Genomic DNA, 22,133 nt, shown 5'->3' on the forward strand with positions numbered 1-22,133 from the left:
CTGAGCTAAGGATCATATATATATATACACACATATATGTATATATATGTATATATATATTATATTATATATGTGTGTGTGTGTGTATTTTTTTTAACCCTTACCTTCTGTCTTGGAGTCAATATTGGCTCCAAGGCAGAAGAGTGGTAAGGGCTAGGCAGTGGGGGTCAAGTGACTTGCCCAGGATCACACAACTGGGGAGTATATGAGGTCACATTTGAACCTAGGACCTCCCATCTCTAAGTCTGACGCTCAATCCACTGAGCCACCCAGCTGCCCCCTCATTTTCATATTTTAAAACATAATAAAGCTTTATTTTAAAATGTAAAAATAATTTATTTATTGCCAAGATACAAAAAAAAAAATGGGCCAAATTGGCCAACCCCTGGTCTATATCATATGGTCATGGATTTAGAACTTGGGCATTTAGTTTTAAGCAGTGCATAGAGCTCTGGATGTGGAGACTGAGTAAATTGTGGAGTCTTACAGGGGAGCAGGGTCTCATCTGTTGGGGATGGTCTCTGGATCCTTGAAGACAAAAGGATAGAATGTCTCAATCTTTTTCTGGGATTCTTATCTAGCTTTTTTTCTTTTTATCCTCCACTTTCTACAGCCATCCCTCCATGTGTGCATAGCCCCCAGATTTCCCCCAGTTGTCTTGGTGGTGGGCAGTCACCTCCCTGAGGGCATGAGGGATAACTTTTTGGAGCAGGAACATGACAGAGCACCTTCTACATGCTTTCAAATGGTATTTTTGATCATCAGTCACTCAACAAGCATTTATGAAGCACTATGTGCCAGGCATAGTGCCAAGTGCCAGGGGAAGGGAGGCTACAAAGAAAGATAAAGATAAAGCTCCCTGCCCTCATGATGGGAATAACTAGGTAATATTCAAAAGACAGGAAAAAGAGATGGAACGTGGTCTCTGAGGCAAAGGCACCAGCAGCAGCTGGGGGAGTCTTGGGAAAAGCCTCCTGTAGAAGGCGGCAAAAATACTGGGTGGTTCGCCATTTCCTTCTCCTGCTCATTTTACAGATGAGGAAACTGAGGCAAACAGGATGAAGTGACTTTCTCAGGATCAGAAGCTTCTGAAGCTAGATTTGAACTCATGAAGATGAGTCTTCCTGACTCCAGGCTCAGCATTCTGATGGAATGATCGTATCATTTATGGTCAGAGTAGGCATCGTTGGGCAAGTATCTTAACCTCCCCAGTGCCTCAGTTTCCTCAACTATAAAATGGGGGAGTTGGACTGCATGATTCCCAAGGTCCCATGCAATGCTAAATGGATGATCCTTTGACACATCTTCATGGCCCTTGAAGGGGAGGGGAGGAAGGAGAGGGTTTGCCTCCCTTTATCCCTCCCTTCCCACCCAGAATTGACCCACTTAATAGCTATTAAGGGATTATACCCGTCTTGACAGTGACCATCCCAAATAACAGTTTCAGGTGTGAGAACACTGAGGATTTTTTGTCTCAGTCTCTTCTCAGTTCCAAAGTCAGTCTGGAAAAATGAAGTAGGCAGGGCGCTGGCTTTGAAAAACATTTAATATGGAATCAAACCAGCAGGATTCTTTTCTTTCTTGAAAAAAAAATACAATTTACATCGAGTATATAAGCAACCAGATGAATATCCCCCAAAGATGAAGGCAAAACCCATTGACTTGTAAAGGCGGATGCTCTGGTTATATTTATGGAAGCAGGCCTGTCACTTAAAGAGGAAATTCCTTGCTCCAGAGCCCGGGAGAGCCTCGCAGTGGCTTTGGGGCTCAGTGGGGTGCCGCTTCTGCCAGGCCTATTCAAGCCACCTTTGCAGCTCAGACGCTTGTTCCCTTCCCTGGTAGCCTTTAGGACGTTGAGTAAAAGTGGCAAGAAACGACATGTGCTAAGGATATCAAGTGAACCCAGAACCTGGAGGACATGGATCAGAGGGAGCCCCAGTGAGGGGGAGGAAGAGGAGGAAGATGGAGAAAACTGGAAAGATTTCCCAGGGACTTCTGATATCCGGGAGCTGCAAAGTAAAACGCTCAGCCAAGACTGGACAGAAACCCAGTGGATAGGTGTGACCCTGGGCAAGTCATTCAACCTCGCTACCCCACTTGCTTCACCCTTTTCACTCTTTTACTTTGGAACCCGTACCTGGCATCAGTTCTAAGACGGCCGGCAAGGGTTTAAAAAAGAAAAAAGAAACCCAGTGGATAAACCAAATAAGACTAACCAGTAGGGGGCACGCTGCCATCAGAAAGAAAATGGTAGCATTCCAGCCAAGGAGACCTTAGACTCTCCCCACCCCCAATAGACAGGTTTTTGTTGTTGTTTTAAAGAGGTGAAACCACTCCCAGAAGGGATTAGTTTGGGAGCTTAAAAGGCTCTTACCGTCCCCCCTCCCCCCCAGCAGATTGGATCGAATGACCTGAGGGGTCCTTCTTAACCCCGATAGTCTCCAGTTCTAGGCCACTGGGAGAGAGATTAAATAATGATGCGGAGGAAAGGGAACTGACTCCCAAAGGAGGGCCCGGTCTGTTATCAAATACCATCGATTAAAAGCGATCTTTGCAGAACGCCACTTTTATAGGAATAACCACGGCTTACGCCTTGGATTATTGAAAGCCCTCCTCGTGTCCAATAAAATACGACCCATTTGCCAGCCAGAAAGCTACGAAGCCAACAGTTCCCTTTAGATTTTTCACAGGAGAGTGACTAAAACCGAACTATTTCGAGAAGATGAGAGTCCGGAGCTCTGTTGGCATTTACTTCTCTGGTACAACAGAACAGAAACTCCCTGAGGGCAGGGACTTTTTTCCTTTTGGCTCACATTTAAGGCCAGCAGAGCATCATATGTATGGTCTCACTTGACTCTGGTTTTCCCAATGTCTGCATCAAGAGCCCGGCATACATCCTTCGGTGGAATTGAATTGATTCTGATTTCAGGAAGCTGCAAGTGGGAAAACCAGTTTGGTAGTCAAATACATATTTATTTTCAAATTAACTACCTTTTGGCACACTCACAAATCTAAATAAATATTACAGAGTATTCTCTTCCATTTTTTTTTAGCTGAAGAAATTCAGCTACCGAGAAGTCCAGTCTCCCAACAATGAAGCGGTAGATCCTGGGATGATATCACGTGGGAATTAGGATGCCTCCACCTTCTGATACAGTTGCTGCTTCTATTTCAGTGTGTGGTTATTAAAGTAGTCAAGTGGCAATTGATTTGCTCCCTATCTTCTACTTAACCGGACATACCCAGAGAACAACTCCCAGAAAGAAGCTAGGATTCTTCCCCGCCTATTTTTGGCTTAAGAAATCAGGGTATTCCACAAAACCCCAAAGAAAGCCCCCCACCCAGGACGAGGGGACCCAGGTTAGGCAAAGATGATTGTCTGTTTTCAGATGAATGTTTGACCGAGAGGAACCTAAATATAGGCTGTTTCTCTATGTGTATCTACAAATGTTTCTATAAGCACAAAAATAATAGCGTGAAAGGCTTCGCTCAGGTTTTCCACAGACAGGCTTGGGAATAAAATGTGACCTATGCTCAGATCACTAGGCTATCTAAGGAGCAGCACAGCAGGAAGATTGTCTAAATGCTTCAACAGGGACGTGGGGATACCTTCCAGTGAGAAAGGTGTGCATTCCAACATGCCAGGCTAGAAGAAAAAGGAGTGGGGAGTGGGGAGAGGGGCCCGGAGAAGAGGGGAGTGGATAGAGGGGCTATGGCCCCTGCAAAGCAGACATTTCCCCATTAAAAAAAAAAACTATATCATATATACAATGCATATATATTTATGATCACAGATCTAGACAAGAAAGGTACCTTAGAGCTCATCTGGTCCAACACCCTTATTTTATAGATTTGGAAACTGAGGTCCAGGGAGGTTAAAAGAACTTGCCCAGGTCCCACTGTCTGGATAGTATTAGCATTAGAAACAGGATTTAAATCCAAATACTCTGACTCTATTGCTGGTGTTTCTTCTACTAAATCTGGTCAATCCCACACGCTATTCACACATGCATATTTGTTTTTTGAGAGAAACTTTTTTGGATTGATCTGCTCTTATCTTTGTTTTCAAGAGCTAACTTGAACTTCTTCTAGCAAGAGAAAAGGAGTTTTGTTTGTGTGTTTACCTGATAGTAACACTTTCTAAGTTTCTGTGTCATTTTTCTGCCAAATAGTCTAAAGTCTTTCATACGTTATCGTGAGAGTGGTCCTGAGATAAGGGAGAAAGGTGAAGAAAGAAGCAGGATATTAATACCAGTCATTTAATAAATGAGTGGACTAGAGGTTCTGTCCAGTGTTAGTTAGGCTTCTGTTCCACGTATAAATATATTAAACCTACATTTTACTACTTTGGAGGGAACAATTAGTTAATCACATTCATCAATCAACTGTAGGATTGGTCTCTGGAATTCTTTGAAGGAAATAAATATATGAAGATGGATGCTGAAACTCAATTCCAAAACTGATTCATAATAAGTATACTTCGTGGTGTATGTGAAATCGTTTTTTAAAAGGCCTGTCGTGTGTGCTTTTACTGACTAGATAGAAATCCTGCCAGTGATTTCACATCCTGCCACAGATTTTATTTCTTCACAGTCAGGTTTAATCTTAGTGGTCTTGCCAGTAGAGAAAACATAGGTTTTGAGAATGTCCGAAGGGGCTATTATGATTTCTTTGGAATGACATCTAATGCCACATTGTCCATTGTGTGCCATTGGCCAGGGCACCACCATTTCACCCTAGCTGGAGTTCCCATTCTAGTTGGGAGAATCAGTTTTTCTAGAGGACCAGAAGTCATTCATGAGGGCTACAGGAATATTCTCTCCTAGATTTCCCCCGTGCCAGCTGACTTTTCCAAGAGCTAATCAAGGCTTATATGATCTGCACTAACTTACAAGATGATGTATTGTACCACAACTAGGTCATAAGACCATTTCCCAAAAAATAATAAAGGATTCTAAAGGGTATAACATAAGGTTGCAATTTATACACTAGGTTTAACTTTGGAATGAATCTGTAATAGACCTTATAAGCTAGAATTATTTTTTCCTCATGCTTTGTCATCATCTAACTTTGATAATTAGCCAGAAGAGAAAGGCACATGGTATACAGCGTTCGTTCTCTCTCTCTGTCTCTGTCTCTCTCTCTGTCTCTCCCTCTCTCTCATTTTCTTGAGAGTCATAGACATAGAGGAAAGAAAAGGCTGGCACTGGTAGTTGTGGCAATAGTCGTGGCAAGGATGATGACTGTGACAGGTGTTTTCTATTGCATGACCTTTCTAGGACTCCTTTGCCTCTATGAGCCCTCCTTCGAGGGTATGTTGCTCAAAGTAATCCCAAGAACTGATGGAGCATTGGCACAAATACCGTAGCACAGATGCCAACTGAAGAATATGTTACAAATTTGTACGGCACTTCAATTTCCAGTCTTTGTCTGGCTTCTTTGTGCTTGGTGACCACATTGAACCAAGAGTAAAGCACTTGGAGTGAAAGATTTCGCATCAGTTGACGAACCAAGAAAACCACCACAATTCCAACCATAAACTTGGTTAGTCCCAAGACTAATACTTTGGCGGTAAGTGGGGGGATGCTTTGTATGGCAGATTCTGTGGGTTCAGATGCTAATTTGAAAAAAGGATTGATCCAGAATCCAATGGTTCCTCCAGCTCCACCAGCTAGAATTGTGGTGGTGTCTCCTCGGGTCGGAGTATAGAAATCTGATGTTGGATAGTTGTAACATAAGAAGAAAGGCACTACTAAAATACATATAGGGAAGAGCAGACTGGCAGACTCCAGGTGATCGATGAGGTCCCATGCTGGATAAATTACTGCGATGAATAATCCACTGATCAGAATGCCACCAACCACATCCTAAAACAAATATGAAAATGAAAATTGAAGTGAATTAGAAGACTGTAATATAGGGATGATTCTAATGTATGTAGTTTTCTGTCTCTTCATTGTATAATTTAGGAGGAGGAGGATGTCCTGATATGTCTAATTCATGTAAAAGTATAAGCCACGCAAAAAAGAATCTGTAATTTCTTCCTCTGCTACAAAACCAAATCCTGAAGCCATTCTACATTGCATAAGTGTTACTATGCTGAGTTTTAAAAGCTCAGGACTTCCCTTTTCACACCTGGCAAACATTGGATCTCCAAAAACAAGCATTAACCACCTGGTTTCACATATTACATTAGAGGGATAAAGGAACCATTCACAAAGAAAGGAGAGAGGCAAATTCAGAAGTCCCCAATAATTCAAATGTAATGAATGGGGTTATTATTAGAGCGTTGTAATCAGTCTCCAACCAATCCAGCTTCCCCAACTACATCCCTTACCTCTCTTAGTGACATATCAGAAGCCTCTTTGCCATTGGTTATCATAACTTCAAGGCAAAAAAATATTTCTGATCTGAAAAAGATTATGGCGTCCTGAGCTAGCAGGGTATCAGTTTGACATTGATTTCCAGACAAGTGAACATTTTTTTCCTTTGGCCATATTTCTAATCCCTCTCCTTGCCCCAGTACATTTAGTTACCTGCTTTTACTACACTGTTTCTTCATACTTTAATTTTATACTACCTTAATAAATCTATGATTTCTCTTATTCATTCCCTAAAATACTCCTCAGAGGCAGTGATTTCCTATATCTGTGTATCTGTCTATCTGTGTCTCTCAATTTCTCTCCTAGTTTATGTAGTCTCTCTTGTATTTCCTATTCTTTGCCTTACAGAAGGGGTTATTAACCATTTTGTGTCACAGCCCCCTTTGGATTATAAAGGAAACCAATAACAGTTTTCATATAGAAACAGTCCACAAACTCCATGTTAATAACTCTTGCTTTAGAGTAACTCGACTCCTCAAATTCTTCAGTATCTCCACCCATTCCCTCTTCATTTCTTATTGACTCAAGAGAAAGAGTGTCTTCTTGTTCATCTTTGAAGCTAAATCCTTAACTGAGGCCTTTTCTCAGTTCTTATCTTTCTATAGCTTTTGATACTGTTGACAGCTCTCTTACTGGATCTTCTCTCCTCTCTCGTTCATGATGCTGCTACTTCCTATGTGATGGCTCCTCAATCACTTTTGCTGTAACATCCATGATCTGCCCCATAACTAGGAATTCCCTAACCCAAGGTTTTACCCTGGGCCTTTTCTCTGTCTTCTCTTTTACCAGTGTCATTCGCTCCCAAACTGTTTGCAAGTGACTCCCAAACCTCTAGATCCAGCTTTAATCTTCCCCAGCAAACCAGTCTTGTTTCACTAATTGCCTGCTGGGCATCTCAAACCGGATGTTCCTAGGTGGCTCAAACTTACCGCGTCCAAAATGAAACTCATTATCTTTATCCCACAAATGCACCCTTCCCCAAGCTTCCCTTCTTCTATGGAGGGCAGCACCGTCTTTTCACTTACTCAGTCTTGTAAAATCAAAGTCCTCCTTGACTTTCTTCCTCATCTCCCATATCTTCTCACTGGCCAACTCATCAATTCTGCCTCCACAAAATCTCTTGCATCGGTTCCTTTCTCTCCACTCCCACGGCCCTCATCACTTCTCATCTGGACCGTTGCTATAGCCCCTTACCTGGTCTCCCTCCAACCATTCTTACCCCTTTCCAACTTGCCCTCTTCCTCCATCACAGGCCTCATTATAGGTCTCCCTGCTAAAAGTTCTTTGGAAATGCTCTTATGTCATAAGAATACATCGAGGCTCTTAAGTGAGCCTTCCAGTGGAGTTTTGTGTGTGTGTGAATATATATACAAACATATAAATATATATATATACATATACACACATCCACAGTATATATGTATATGGGCACATATGTGTATAAATATACACATACTGTTTATAATATGCATGTGTGTACACATATATACATATAAAGGAACAATAAGTGGTGGAAGATCCAGGATGTCAGGAGATGTGATCTTGGAAAAGAGAAATAAAGAGAAGGAAAAAGGAAAGGCAAAGAAGCAGGGCTACCAGTCATGGAAGCAAACTGCAGATCAAGTTGCCAGCTGTGGCTGAATCAGGGAGAAGAGAGAGGCAGGAAAGGATGCAGCCATACAGTGCTACTTACTGCATCCTTCTTCTCCAGAGTTATCTTCTACCTACTCCATATGTATCTTGCATAGACTTGAATATAGACATGTTTTCTCCTCCATTAGTTGAGGGCAGAAACTGTTCCTGTATTTCTTTATATCCCTGCCACTTATCACCATGTCTGTCTTAATAAATGTTTGCTGATTAAGCATCCTTGAATCTAAAAATCCTACTGGAATTCTGGTGAACCTAGAGCAAAGCTGAGAAGCCTCTGATCGCTGGGCAGTACAGTGTGTAGAGCTCTGGACCTGGCGTCAGGAAGACTTGAGTCCTCAGATACTTATTAGCTCTGGTGGAGTCACAAGTCTGCCTCAGTTTCCTCATTTGTAAAATGGGGATAATAGTACTTACCTTCCAGGGTTGTTGTGAAGAACAAATGAGATAATATTTATAAAATGCTTTGTAAACTTTAAAGCATTATATAAATGAGAGTTATATTATATTAACCTTATATAAATGATAGTTATCATTATTAACTATTATTATTTTTCAACCTGCCCCTAGAAACTTCTGGAGAAATTTATGAGGGTGAGGACACTGAACTCTAACCTTTTACTACTGGACTGAAAATACTGAAATGACAGCTCAAACAAATCTTCCCATGTTTCTCTTAACCCATTACATATGTAATTTTTATGCCACAATATCTCCTTGCATTTACATATCATACTTTTCTCTGTCCCTAATTTAGATCCTATTTAAGAGGCAGCTAGGTGGCACAGCTAATAGAATGCTGGAACCAGAGTCACAAAGACCTCGGTTCAAATCTAGCCCCAGATACTATGTGGCTTTGGATATGCCGATTAATCTTTTCTCAGTTTCCTCATCTATGAAATGAGAGAAATAGTGGCATGAATCTCTCCCAATTGTTAGAAAGATCAAAATAGATTTTGTAAAGAGTTTACCAAGTACCTGACATAGTAACAACTTGGATCAATCCTCCTTTTTTTTTTTTGCTTCCCTCCCTCTCCCTTCTTCCCTCCCTTTGCCACATCAAAATGGGCTGCTCTAAAAATCCTTGTATTCAGGACTCCTTTCCTTCAGTCCCTGATTTCCTCAGTCATGGCCAACGTGTTGATAAAATAAAGCTCTGAGGGAAAAGACTTTCACTCTTGTCTTTGTATCCAGCGCCCAGTCTAGCGTCCGGTGCATAGAAGGCACTTCATAAATTCTTGTTTGATTGATAGACTATACATATTCCTTATCACAAAGGGTTTCTATTTCGAGGGCTGGTGGTGGGTCAATGGGGAGTGATAGCTATGCCCTCCCTCCCCAAATAACAACAATGAAACATTTTGTGAAACTATATAAACAAAAACAAAAAATAGTACAGACATACGGTACATAGGCAAATTCAGTGATTAAGTTAAATGTAATTAAACCTTGTTAAATTTAATTTTTTTAAACTAACTGTATAACAGATGTGCAAAAGAATAAATTTATATACAATAAATATATATTGTACATAATATATCATAAATGTATGTATTTTATATATATGACATTTGTATATAATATAAATGTATATATTTTATATATGAATATGACATTTATATAAGTAAATATATAAGAAGTTTCTTACATGTAAACAAAGAATTTTTGATGATTAAGGTCACAATGAAAAAGAAAAATATTTAAATGACTGTCTCCACCTACTATGCTGAAGGGATTAGTGAGAGAATTGGATTTTAATTTCCTCAGAGTCTATAGAGTTTTCATCCACTGTATAAGGGAGCAGAGGATGATTTTACAGCTTACACATTTTTGCATTATTTGCATTAAAATTAAATGATTTTTTGTTATTGAATTTGTTTCTTACAGAAAATAGAGGATACTAATGCATAAAGAGCAAATATTCGACTGGTAGTGGGCTATGATGATCAGAGTTGATAACCTAAATAAGCCTTTTGTAGACCTTAGGTAGTTTAGTAAAGAGCTCATATTTCATTGGTTTCATCAAAAAAAAAAAGAGGCCACAATAAAGTTATAAGCATATTTGTATCTGTGAGTTAAATAAAGTCACAACCAAAAAATCTCTAAATTTTTACTTTTAGGATGAGAGCCAGGTCTGGATATGGTAAGTCTTGAGTTCAAATTAAGCCTCAGATACTTCCTAGTTGTGTGATCCTAGGCAAGTCACTTAAGTGCAATTAACTAGCCCTTATCACTCTTCTGCCTTGGAATTGATTCTTAGTATTGCTTTTAAGGAGAAAGATAAGGGGGTGGGGGTGCTATGTATAGAAGAAAAGGGTTTAGCAAACAAACATGAAAAATGGCAGGAAGAGAAGATAATAGTGAAAGAAAAGATGAGGAACAGAAATGTGGGCAGACACTTCAGCAAGAATGATTGAAGAATAAAGATATTTCATTCTAGAAAATCACAAAGAATTATATACGAAGAACTATAAAATTACAAAGAATAAAATTACCCATTAAAAGGAATATAGAAATAATGCCTAAAACAAAATCAAAATATCTGAAAAAGTTAAGTAAAAAAAGTGTATAATTAATCTTTCTCCCTTTTTAGGGGGAAAAAATGAAAATGGGAAATAGAAATAGGTTATTTTGCAACATCAAAACCAAACTCACATCTGCCATTTCACCAAAATCTAAATAATGTTTTAAAAAAACATGGCCATGAATTTGCTGGAATTACCACTGCAGATATGCTCTAAAAATCAGTCATTTCTTAATTCATGTCAGAATATTAGGGAAAGTCACCTTCAAGATAATGAAACGTCTTGAAGAAGCTAGCATTTCCCACAGTGTGAAAGAACTGGAGCTTTGATTCCAATATCTCCTTTATGAACTAATTCGAACTAATTAGAAAGTTCTTATTTGAAAACGTGAGCCTTATCCTATTTCCTTTACAAAGAAGAGAACAAGAACAGGGAGCCTGCACATTGGGATTATCACATCCGTGAAGAAATCCAAAGCACCAGAATGAATTCCCAGTGAAAAGTTGCAGGGTCACATAAATGCATATTGTATTTTCATTTAAGACTGGAGCCTACCAAAATAAATAAGTTTTTTTAATTGGAACCTATGATGAAGGAGCTTGAAGAAACTCAAATTCTAGCCATGTTTACTGGGTACTTTTTAGTGGGATAAATTTACATTTTATCTCTAAGCATCTTCAATGGAGTATGTTACTGAGCAGCCCAACATAACACAAGGTTAGCTGGCTAGAAAGGAGAGAAAGAGAAAACCTATTCATTCAATTGTGAGGAAAGAATGCATTCAGATTGTTGAACTATTTATGCAGAAGACACAAAGATCCTGGTCTTCCTCGCTTCCAGGCCCCCTGCTGAAAATGTGAACAGTCTTCTCTGCCCTTGGCTGCCTCCACCAGTCAACTGAAATTGGGAACAGAGATAAAGCCAAGAGGAGCGTCTTTCCTTTGGTGGAATGACTGCCTTTGTTATGCTCATTTGATAACTTTTTTTTTACTCCTAGATTGTGCTCAGAAATAATTTATCAATTATGAACCCTTATGTTATTTTTATATTGGATTATAGTTAGTTCATTTTCTGACTATTAAACAGATAATAATGAAAATAATAATAATAATTAAACAGATAAAACTGAATAGAAGCTAAATGAGAAAAAAGAAGCTTTATTCATGAGTAGAAATATAAATAATTTTAGAAAGAAACCTAGATTTGGGATAATTAGCGTGCATCAGAGAGAAATTATTTCATATATCCAGGAAATATTAATATTCAATTGATGCCTGAAAATGGCAAGAGATCACTTGCATAAAGCAGTCATAAAATAAGCAACAGTGCAGGGATCAAGGACATCTCCAAGAGACCCAGGAAGAAAAAGGGTATCCATTGCTAGAGAAAGAACTGACGAAGTTTGAATGCAGCCTGAAGCATGTCATTCTTCACTTTATTTCCTCTGTGAATTTTTCCCCATTGTAATTCATGTGTCTTCTTTTGCAAAATAATGAACATGAAAATATATGTTACATAATAACACATATACAACCTATATCATATAACCTGCCATCTTTGGGAAGGAGTGGAAGTGGAAGCAGGGAAAGAATATGGATGGTAAAATATTAGAAAACAATTACTGAAAAATTGTACTGACATAATCTTGAAGAAAAAAAAAACTTTAAAAATGGCACGTATTCAACTGGGATCAAGTTTGTGTCCTGAATGACAGAGTCTACATAGAGCAGGGATTCTTGACCTAGTGTCCACATGGCCTCAAAGGGTTCATGGAGATTCTTTAGGTTTGCAAACTTAGGGAAGTAAGAAATTACATCTTTATTTTCACTAACTTCTAACTGAAATTTAGTATTTCCTGCAATTATTTTTTGAAGATGTTGATTCTATTTTACTGCTTCTACATTTTATTGCTTATTTTTTACATTCTTTTCTTTTTTTTAATTTTGAATTCCAAATTCTTTCCCTCTCAACCACTTCCCCCACAAGACAAGTAAATGATATCAATAACACATATAAAGAAGAAAAATAAAGTGATAAAATTATATTTCAATTTGCACTCAGAGTTCATCACTCCTTTCTCTGGAAGTGGATAGCATTTTTTCATCATGAGTGCTTTGAAATTGTCTTGGATCATTGTACTGATCAGTGTAGCCACATCTTTCATAGCTGATCATTATTAAAAATTTGTTGTTACTAAAAAAAATAAAGTCAATCTTAAAAAAAAATTTTTTAAGTTGTTGTTACTATATACAATTGATCTGGTTCTTATTTTACTTTGCATCAATTCATATGGGTCTTGCCATGTTTTTCTGAAATCATTTTCTCCCCCTTGTCATTTTCCATAGCACAATAGTACTCCATCACAATCATATGTTACGACTTGTTTGGTCATTCCCCAGTTGATAAACAGCTCCTCAATTTCCAATTCTTTGCCATCACAAAACAAACAAACAAAAACCACTGTATTTTTGGACAGATAAGACCTTTTCCTTTTCCTTTTATCTTTTTGGGATAGATACCTAGTAATGGTAGTGCTGGGCCAAAGGATAAGTACAGTCTTATAGTCCTTTGGGCCTAGTTCCAAATTGTTCCACTGAATGGAATACTTCACTATTCTATTAATAATTCATTGGCATATCTATTTTTCCCTCATTCTCTCCAGAATTTGTCATTTCTGAGAGGTATGAGGTGGTACTTCAGAGTTAATGCCTTTCTCTAATCAGTAGTGATAGAGAGCATTTTTATATGATTTTAGATAGCTTTGATTTCTTCTTAAAACTGCCTCTATATTCTTTGACCATTTATCACTCAGGGAATAGTTGTTATTTTTTAAATTAATTTGACTGTCCTATATTCAGTGTATATTTGATAATGAGGACTTTATCAGAGAAACTTGCTGTAAAAAATTTTTGGTATCTCTTCATTGTCTATAGTACCTTTTAACAAAATGTAGTTTCCTGATAATCCCTTTTAATTAGGCCTAATTTTGTTTTTGTTTTTATCCTTTAAGGTGGAAGCAACTAAGTCTTGTGCAATTCTGACTCTGGCTCCACAATATTTAAACTGTTTCTTTTAGGCTACTTGAAATATTTTTTCTATGACCAAGGAGTTCTGGAATTTTTGATAATATTCCTGGGAGTATTCATTTTGGGATCTCTTTCAGGAGGTGATCATTAGAGTCTTTTAATTTTAATGTTACCTTTTGGATCTAAGATATCAGGGCAATTTTCCTTGATAATTTCTTGAAATATGATGTACAGGCCCTTCCTTTGATCATGGCTTTCAGATAGTCCAATAATTCTTAAATGAGCTCTCCTTGACCTAGTTTTCAGATCAATTGCTTTTCCAATGAAATAGTTCACATTTTTTAAATACTTTTTCATTCTTTTGACATAATTTTACTGTTTGTTGATGTCTCATGGAGTCATTAGCTTCCACTTGCCCAACTTTAATTTTTAAGAAATTATTTTCTTCAGTGAGCTTTATAAACCTCTTCTTCCATTTGACCAATCCTGCCAGTTAGAAAGTTCTTTTCTTCAGTGAATTTTTGTGCCTCTTTCACCATTTACAATTTTATTTTTTAGATGTTATTTTCCTTAACACTTTTTTTGCACCTCTTCTACCAATCCACTAATTCTCTTTTATCATTTTTTTCCTCTACTATTCTTATTTCTTTAACTCTTCTAGGACTTCTTGTTGGTCTTGGAACCAATTAACATTTTTCTTTGAGGCTTTATTTGTAATTGTTTTCAAGTTGTTGACTTCTCTGAGTTTATGTCTTGGTCTTTCCTGATACATTTGCTTTTCATGGTAAAATTCTTTTTATGTTGTTTGCTCATTTTCCCAAACTATTTCTTGATTTTCAACATTATCTTAAAGTTGAGGGTGAAGAGAGACATTGTCCCAAGCTTCAGAATTTTTCCATGTTGCTGTTTTTAGGAATAGTTCTGGCAGTCTGCAAGTTTTGGGTGCTTCCAAGGTTGTTTGTCATTTTTGTTGTTGTTCTTTTATTTTTGAAGGGACAAATGATACCCTGGGGGATATCTGGACTTATTCATCAGTTGAATTTAAATAAGGCATAGTTACACAAAATCATCAGCCTTACTCTCTCTTCCAGAGTCATCAAAGCCCAGTGGCTTGACAAAAGTCAAGATCATTGGTAACAGCCTGGTGTGCAGTGGATGACCTCAGTATCTTCAATGTCTCACCAAGGTCTAAGGGCTCCACAGTACCTTCTTCAATTACCTTCATAGCCCTTGAAACAAACTGTTCTCATTCACCTATTCCACTGAAAAAAGTCTTTACATGGTTGAAATATATATCTTCCTTACCCACCTATGAATGTGAAGCCTGTTAGTTTCCCTTAACCTGGTCCCTCTCTGCTGAGACAGTCTTACTGGGATGTGGTTGTTGTATATGCTACAACTTCTTGGATCCATAGGTGAGAACTGAGGAATAGGTGGACACCAAGGGTGAATGAGTAGCCCTGAAAAAGTGAGTGTTCAACAAGCCATCACACCCAGAAGTGCTAGTTTGCCTGAATACCCAATATGCCTACTTCCCAGGTAGTGTAATCCTGAGAGAGGAATAATTAGTACTTTTCTGCCAGGAAAGGGTCCCATATAATCTCTTTCTGACCAATTGTCTGACCACCTTACTGCCTCTGGGCTGAAAGTTCCCAAAGCTGCCATAGCCACTGTTCAGAATTTCTTTCAGTTATGAATATAAGCAATAAACATTATTCTGAGAATGGGGCCATAGTCTTCACTAAATTTCCCATGAGGTGTATAAATACTATATATTGGTGATTTTCACCCAATTTAGAGGTGTAGCTAAATGCTATTTTATTTTAAACCAATTTATCCCCACCCCAAAGTACAATGTGCTATCAACTAGTGAACTTTAGTTCCATTTTTAGAATAATTCTAGAATGTTTTTTAAAGAGATAGTGAGGGAATATCTCAAAAAGAAAATGACAATCACAAAGAATCCACGTGATTCCATCAAGAAAGCTCATGTCAGATCAATTTAATTTCCTTTTTTTAACAGGATTTTGACTATCTACTATACAATAGATTAGAGAAATGTGGTGAATATAACTTAACTAACACTTGACCAAATCTCTCACATGCTATTCTTTTGGAAAAGATGTAGGAACATGAACTTACTGAATGGCTAGACCAAAGAGCAGACATTAATTACAAAGAGTCAATGGAATTTCATTATTCATTAACCTAATTTCTTTTTCTCTTTTAAATAGGATTATAAAACTAGTGCATAAAGGGAGTGCTGTAGACTTAGTTTATATAGATTCTTACTAAATTTTTGATAAAGCATCTCATTTTATTCTTATGAAGAAGATGGAAAGATGGACTACATAACAATATTATCAAATGGATTTGGAATTTGTTGGATGGTCAGATTCAAAGAATAGTTGATGGTTTAGAGTCAACATGATGGCATCCAGTGGATGCTGTTTAACATTTTTATTAGTGTTTGGGATAAAGCAGATAGTATGCTCATCAAATTTTCAAGTGACTCAAATTTGGGTGGGATATCTAATACACTCAATTATCATCAGATCCAAAAAGGATTATAAGCATAAGCACTGGGATGAATCTAATGAGATGAAATTCAAAAGAGATAAACATAAAATCTTGGGTATGAAAGATCAACTCCAGAAATGTAAGATGAAGGAGGAATGAATAGACAGCAGTCTCTCAGAAGATCTTGGAGTTTTAGTGGACTACATTTAATGAGCACACAGCAGTGTGATATGTTAGTGAAAAAAGCAAAGGTAATTTTGGGCTGCATTAGGAAAAACATAGTTTCCCAGGACAGAGAACTGGTCATTCTACTCTCCTCTGTTCTTGTCATCTATCATCTGGAGTACTATGGGTTCAAATCTGAATACTTTAGTTAAAGAGGACATTGATAATCAAGAGAGTATGTGAAGGAGGACAATAGGGATGATAAAGGGCACCAAGTTTGACATATAAGGATTGGTTGAAAGAAATGGACATTGTTTAACCTGGAGAAGGAAAGATAGGGGATCCATGACTGCTATTTTCAGTTATTTGAAGGACTAGCATGTGAAAGAGGCATTTAGAATTGTTCTATTTGGTTCCAGAAGGCAGAACCAGGGATATAAGTTGGAAGCTGGAATCTAATCATGTCAATGATTAGAGTCATCCCAAATTGGGAAGGGTTGCCCCAGTAAACTGTGGCTTCCTCTTTGCCCGAGGTCTTTAAGAAAAGCTAGGATGACTACTGACCCAGTATTTTACAGAGAAGATTTTTGCTAAGCTAAATTTTGAACTCAATAGCCTGCTAGTCTTTCCAACTCTGTTCCTGGCATGTTAATAGAAAATGTTTCTTCTAATCAGAGGTGGTTCGTTCTGTGTTAAATTATGAAGACAACCTAAAATATAAACTAAATAAAAGAAATCATTTTGAAGGATTCATATGTCCTACTTCCCTCTGACCAAAAAAAAATCAAACCTGTATTTTAACCTTTCTAAATCTTTTATGAGCTCTCTCTAAAATGTTCAGGTTTGCCAAATGGGCAAATGGCATTGGACCAAATTAAGTTCTCATAAAACAAGAAAGAGAACAATCAGAATTTTATGTGTGATTTGTAAGGTAAATAGCAAATGACCTCTACCAAAGCTCTCTTTTGATGCCTCATTGTTGCAGCATGTAGAGAACCTGAAGGACTTCAAACTCTGATAGAACTTTCTGGAAAGTCTTTAAGAAGAACCCAACCACAGATGATCTATCATCCAAAGACTAGTCTCAAAGAGAGAGGTTTACCACCAGGTTGTCTTTAGGATGATATATTATTTTGGCCATGGTAACTCTAAAATAATCTGCCAAGTAGCAGAGTGAGTACAATCTGTATCTGTGATGGGGGCATTTGCACCAGTACAAAGATCCTTGAAATATATTTGCCTTCATCATATACTATAAAACATCCTGTGCAAAGAGAATTTGGAAGTGACTGACTGACCTTGCATTAACAGACTCTAACAAGTCTAGGCAACAAGTTTTTCTCTATCCCTAATTCTCATTAATACCAATAGGCCATAACTTTATTTAATCAGAATGTTTGACAAGTCAATAGGATTATGACTTTAGACTAAATCAACTATAACAGATCAAAAACAGATCATAAACATGTAATAGCATTTATATAGGTTTAAGTTTTAAACTTTAAATCCCTTGAAGGTTTACTGAATGCTTTACAAATATTATCTCACTTGACCCTTACAACAACCCTACTGGAACCCTATAGGAAGATGCTTTTATTGTCTCCATTTCAGAGATAAAGAAACTGAGGCAGAGATTAAATGACTTACCCAGGCATACATCTAAATATATATCTTAGGCGAGATCTGAATTCAGGTCTTCCTGATTCCCAGGACAGTACTCTATCTACTCTACAATACCATTGCTAAGCAGTTCACAAATGATGAGGGAATGGTAAATCTTGCCTCAAGAAAACACAAATATTCTATCAAATATTTAAGTGACCTTCTCAAATTTAGTTGGACGGGGGGACTTTAGGCAAAATAATTCAAAAGTGATTAGCATAACTATGATTTTATTGTTTTGCAAGCCTCACTGGTTGACATCTATTATATCGATCATACGTAGATTATTATATGACTAATATTATATCATTATGTTTGGGATTTACAATGTAATATGGTCATTCACCAGATAGGAAAAGTGAATATGGAGAAAGGAGATGGGAAAGGGAGTGTTATATGTGAAGAACAGTGGGGCTAGAATTCCTGGATCATAGCATATATGAAAAGGAATAATAGTCAACGAAGCTGGAAAGTTAGGACTAGATGGTGAAAGACTTTAAATGCCAGGGGAGTTTATTTTTTTATTTTTTAAGCTCTTTCAGTGAGAGTGGGACATGATCATTTCCCCCTATTATCACTCCTCTCCAAGATGGCATTCTAGGTAAAGACCCCAGCAACTTTGTTGGTGGTGGGAATAAATAGGGCCAACTTCACCCAACCTGTTAGATGTTTATCTCCAGTTGATTTTGTAGGCAACCAGAAGTACTATGTAGTTACAAAACTACCCTGTCATCCTGGTTCCACATAGCTCCATGGCATTTTTGCCATGGGAGTCTCCAGTGTGATTTGAAGGACTGAAGACCAAGGAATATGACACAAACTGAAAGGGATTTTTAAATAGATTAGATTAAAGACTGAGTCCAGAGGGACTAAACTAAACTAGAAGAAAAGCAGTTGAAGAGACAGAATAGGCATTTCCCTCTAGTTGGTTGGATTTGTATCTTTAAAGAGTTAAAGACAGTTCCCGGGTTTATCAGCCAAAAGAGCTGGAAGACCCTTTACCATTTGGGGAAAGAGGCATCTGAAGACCAGCAGATGGTAGCAGAGCAGCAGCAAGAATATCAAAGGGTATAATAAGACAGTCTATGACAAACCCAAAGATCCCAGCTTTTGGGACAAAAATCCACTATTTGACAAAAACTGCTGGGAAAATTGGAAAACAGTGTGGGAGAGATTAAGTTTGGATCAATATCTCACACCCTACACCAAAATAAACTCAGAATGGGTGAATGACTTGAACATAAAGAAGGAAACAATAAGTAAATTCGGTGAACACAGAATAGAATACTTGTCAGATCTTGGGGAAAGGAAAGATTTTAAGACCAAGCAAGAGTTGGAAAAAAAATCACAAAATGTAAAATTAATAATTTTGATTACATCAAATTAAAAAGGTTTTATACAAACAAAACCAATGCAATCAAAATTAGAAAGGAAACAAATTAGGAAACAATCTTTATAACAAAAACCTCTGACAAAGATCTAATCACTCAAATTTATAAGGAACTAAATCAATTGTACAAAAAAATCAAGTCATTCCCCAATTGATAAATGGGCAAGGGGCATGAATAGGCAATTTTCAGATAAAGAAATCAAAACTATTAACAAGCACATGAAGAAGTGTTCTACATCTCTTATAATCAGAGAGATGCAAATCAAAACAACTCTGAGATATCACCTCACATCTAGCAGACTGACTAACATGACAGCAAAGGAAAGTAATGAATGCTGGAGGGGATGTGGCAAAGTGGGAACATTAATGCATTGCTAGTGGAGTTGTGAATTGATCGAAGGCAATTAGGAATTATGCCCAAAGGGCAATAAAAGACTGCCTGCCCTTTGTTCCAGCCATAGCACTGTTGGATTTGTACCCCAAAGAGATAATAAGGAAAAAGACTTGTACAAAAATATTCATAGCCACGCTGTTTGTGGTGGCAAAAAATTGGAAAATGAGGGTATGCCCTCCAATTAGGGAATGGCTGAACAAACTGGTATGTTGGTGATGGAATAATATTGTACTCAATGGAATAAACTGAAGGAATCCCATGTGAACTGGAATGACCTCCAGAAATTGATGCAGGGTGAAAGTAGCAGAACCAGGAGAACATTGTACACAGAGCCTGATACACTATGGTTAAATCAAATGTAATGGACTTCTCTACTAGTAGCAATGCAATGATCCAGAACTATTCGGAGGGGCATATGAGAAAGAACTCTATCCACATCCAGAGGAAGAACTGTGGGAAAAGAAACGCAGAAGAAAAACAACTGCTTGATCACATGAGTCAATGGGGCTATGACTGGGAAAGCAGACTCTAAAAGATTACTCTAGTGCAAATATTAATAATATAGAAATAGGTCTTGATCAATGACACATGTTAAACCCAGTGGAATTGCGTGTCAGCTACGGGAAGGGGGAAGGGGGGAGGGAAAGAGCATGAGTCTTGTAACCATGGGAAAATATTCTAAATCATCTAATTAAATAAAATTTTCAAAAAAAAAAAGAATATCAAAGGGTAGTAGCAGCAGCAGAGACATCCAATGGAGAGAGTTCAGTGAAGAACCCCAGCAGAAAGTGACAAGACAAGAAGAAAGGAACAGATGATTCCAACATGGTAGAAAAAACAGCTTGCCTGATCCCATGATCAGAGAATATCAACACCTCTGAAGCATCAGAGATTTGACTTTCCTGGTCTTATGTGGTCTCCAGTTATATGTGCTCCCTATGCATGTGACCATGGAAGAGTATGAGTATGTGCCTTCCATTTGTTGTTCTCCCCATTGGTAGGGTGCTAACCAGTAAGAAAGCACACCTGGGGCTATTGGTCTGCATTCTTCAATTTATTCTGGGGAGCTGATTTACCAGAAGAGTAAAAGATGTTATATGTAGCCTGGATAACAAGGTTCTCTTTGACCCCAACAATGTTTTTATAGCCAAGCAAATCAACTTTCAACAAAACTAGTGGGGTGGTAGTGGCTGGTAGTGTACTGACTTCCATTACTAGTCCTTTTTATCAGACCTTTGTTATGGATTATTACCATTCCCCAAACCCACAAGCCTTCATACGCTGATTTTTAAAGGCAAACTTTATGTTACTATAAGTAGACTCATATAAATAGAAGAAGGTGGATGGGCATCTGAAAATCCTATTTCAAATCAGACTTACAATGGGGGCAGAGTTGGAGTGATCAAAAGGCAATCTTCTAAAACTCAATTTATATATCTGCAACTTATTTTCTGAATGACCAGAAGTTAAGGGTATGAACTGAAGAAATCTTGGAATGACAAATAACAGTAAAGAATGAATTTGCAGTTATTTTGCAGTGTTTGCAGTTATTCTTGAGCATATGAAATGTTTGAGTTTTCCTTCTTTTTCTGAATGATAATTTAGGAATTTCTGACTGTGAAATCTCAGGGGTCAGCTTAAAAATACAAAGAGCTGGGATATTGCTATATATTTTTTAATATCCAGCCTGGCCTGAATCTAGTGGCTATTTCAAGTAGATGAAAGAAAAGATAAGAACTGAGTATGGTGATTTGAAGGGAAAGAACTTGCAAGGGAATAGGGCTTTTTGTCTACAGCCCTGTAAATACTGTCTCTAATCACATTTTTACAGTATTGCTGATATTCATTATTCACAAAGTTTCTCTCTTCTTCAAAATCATGTTATATTACTAGCTGTTACAGAGACATTATCAATCTAGCAACATACGAGAAATGAGGAGACCTCCAGGGCACCCTTTTTCTAGTAATGGTGTATAGTGGAAAGACTGCTGCTGAGTCTAGAGAGAAGCTTGACTCAACGTGGCTATATAACTTCATGCAAATCATGCTACCACTTCCAGTTCCAGTGTCCCTCAGTTAAATGTGTCAAATGAGTGCATTGCATTATATGATCTTCCAACTCTAAATTTGGTGATTATAGGCCAGTCCCTCCCTCTTTTGGCTTCATTTTTTTCATCTGTAAGATAAGAATTTTTTCCTGATTCTTAAAAGTGTAAGAAAGAATGAAACATATACGTCAGTTGAGGAATAGCCCAATGAGTTATGACACATGAACATAATAGTCTATTTCTCTATTGTTAAATATAATGAGTATGGTGGATTCAGAGAAGCATGGGAAGACTTGAATAGATGGAAAGTAAAGGAAGCAGGATCAGAAAAATGCCATGCAATGTCTCCAACAATGTAAATGGAAAGAAT

At 37.6% G+C, this 22,133-nt stretch overlaps 1 protein-coding gene across 1 annotated transcript in view; it reads right to left on the reverse strand.

Annotated features, from left to right (window-relative positions):
• Window positions 1-1,528: 1,528 nt before the first annotated feature.
• SGPP2 (sphingosine-1-phosphate phosphatase 2) overlaps window positions 1,529-22,133 on the reverse strand; it is a 148,604-nt gene continuing 127,999 nt past the window's right edge. Inside the window, exon 5 of the mRNA XM_007502205.3 lies at window positions 1,529-5,867. Within this exon, the coding sequence (XP_007502267.1) occupies window positions 5,322-5,867 (546 nt within the window). The 3' untranslated portion in view covers window positions 1,529-5,321. The remainder of the gene's footprint in view (window positions 5,868-22,133) is intronic.

This window comes from Monodelphis domestica, chromosome 8 (assembly GCF_027887165.1).
Source record: "Monodelphis domestica isolate mMonDom1 chromosome 8, mMonDom1.pri, whole genome shotgun sequence".
In the NCBI taxonomy this organism is placed as follows: Eukaryota; Metazoa; Chordata; class Mammalia; order Didelphimorphia; family Didelphidae; genus Monodelphis; species Monodelphis domestica.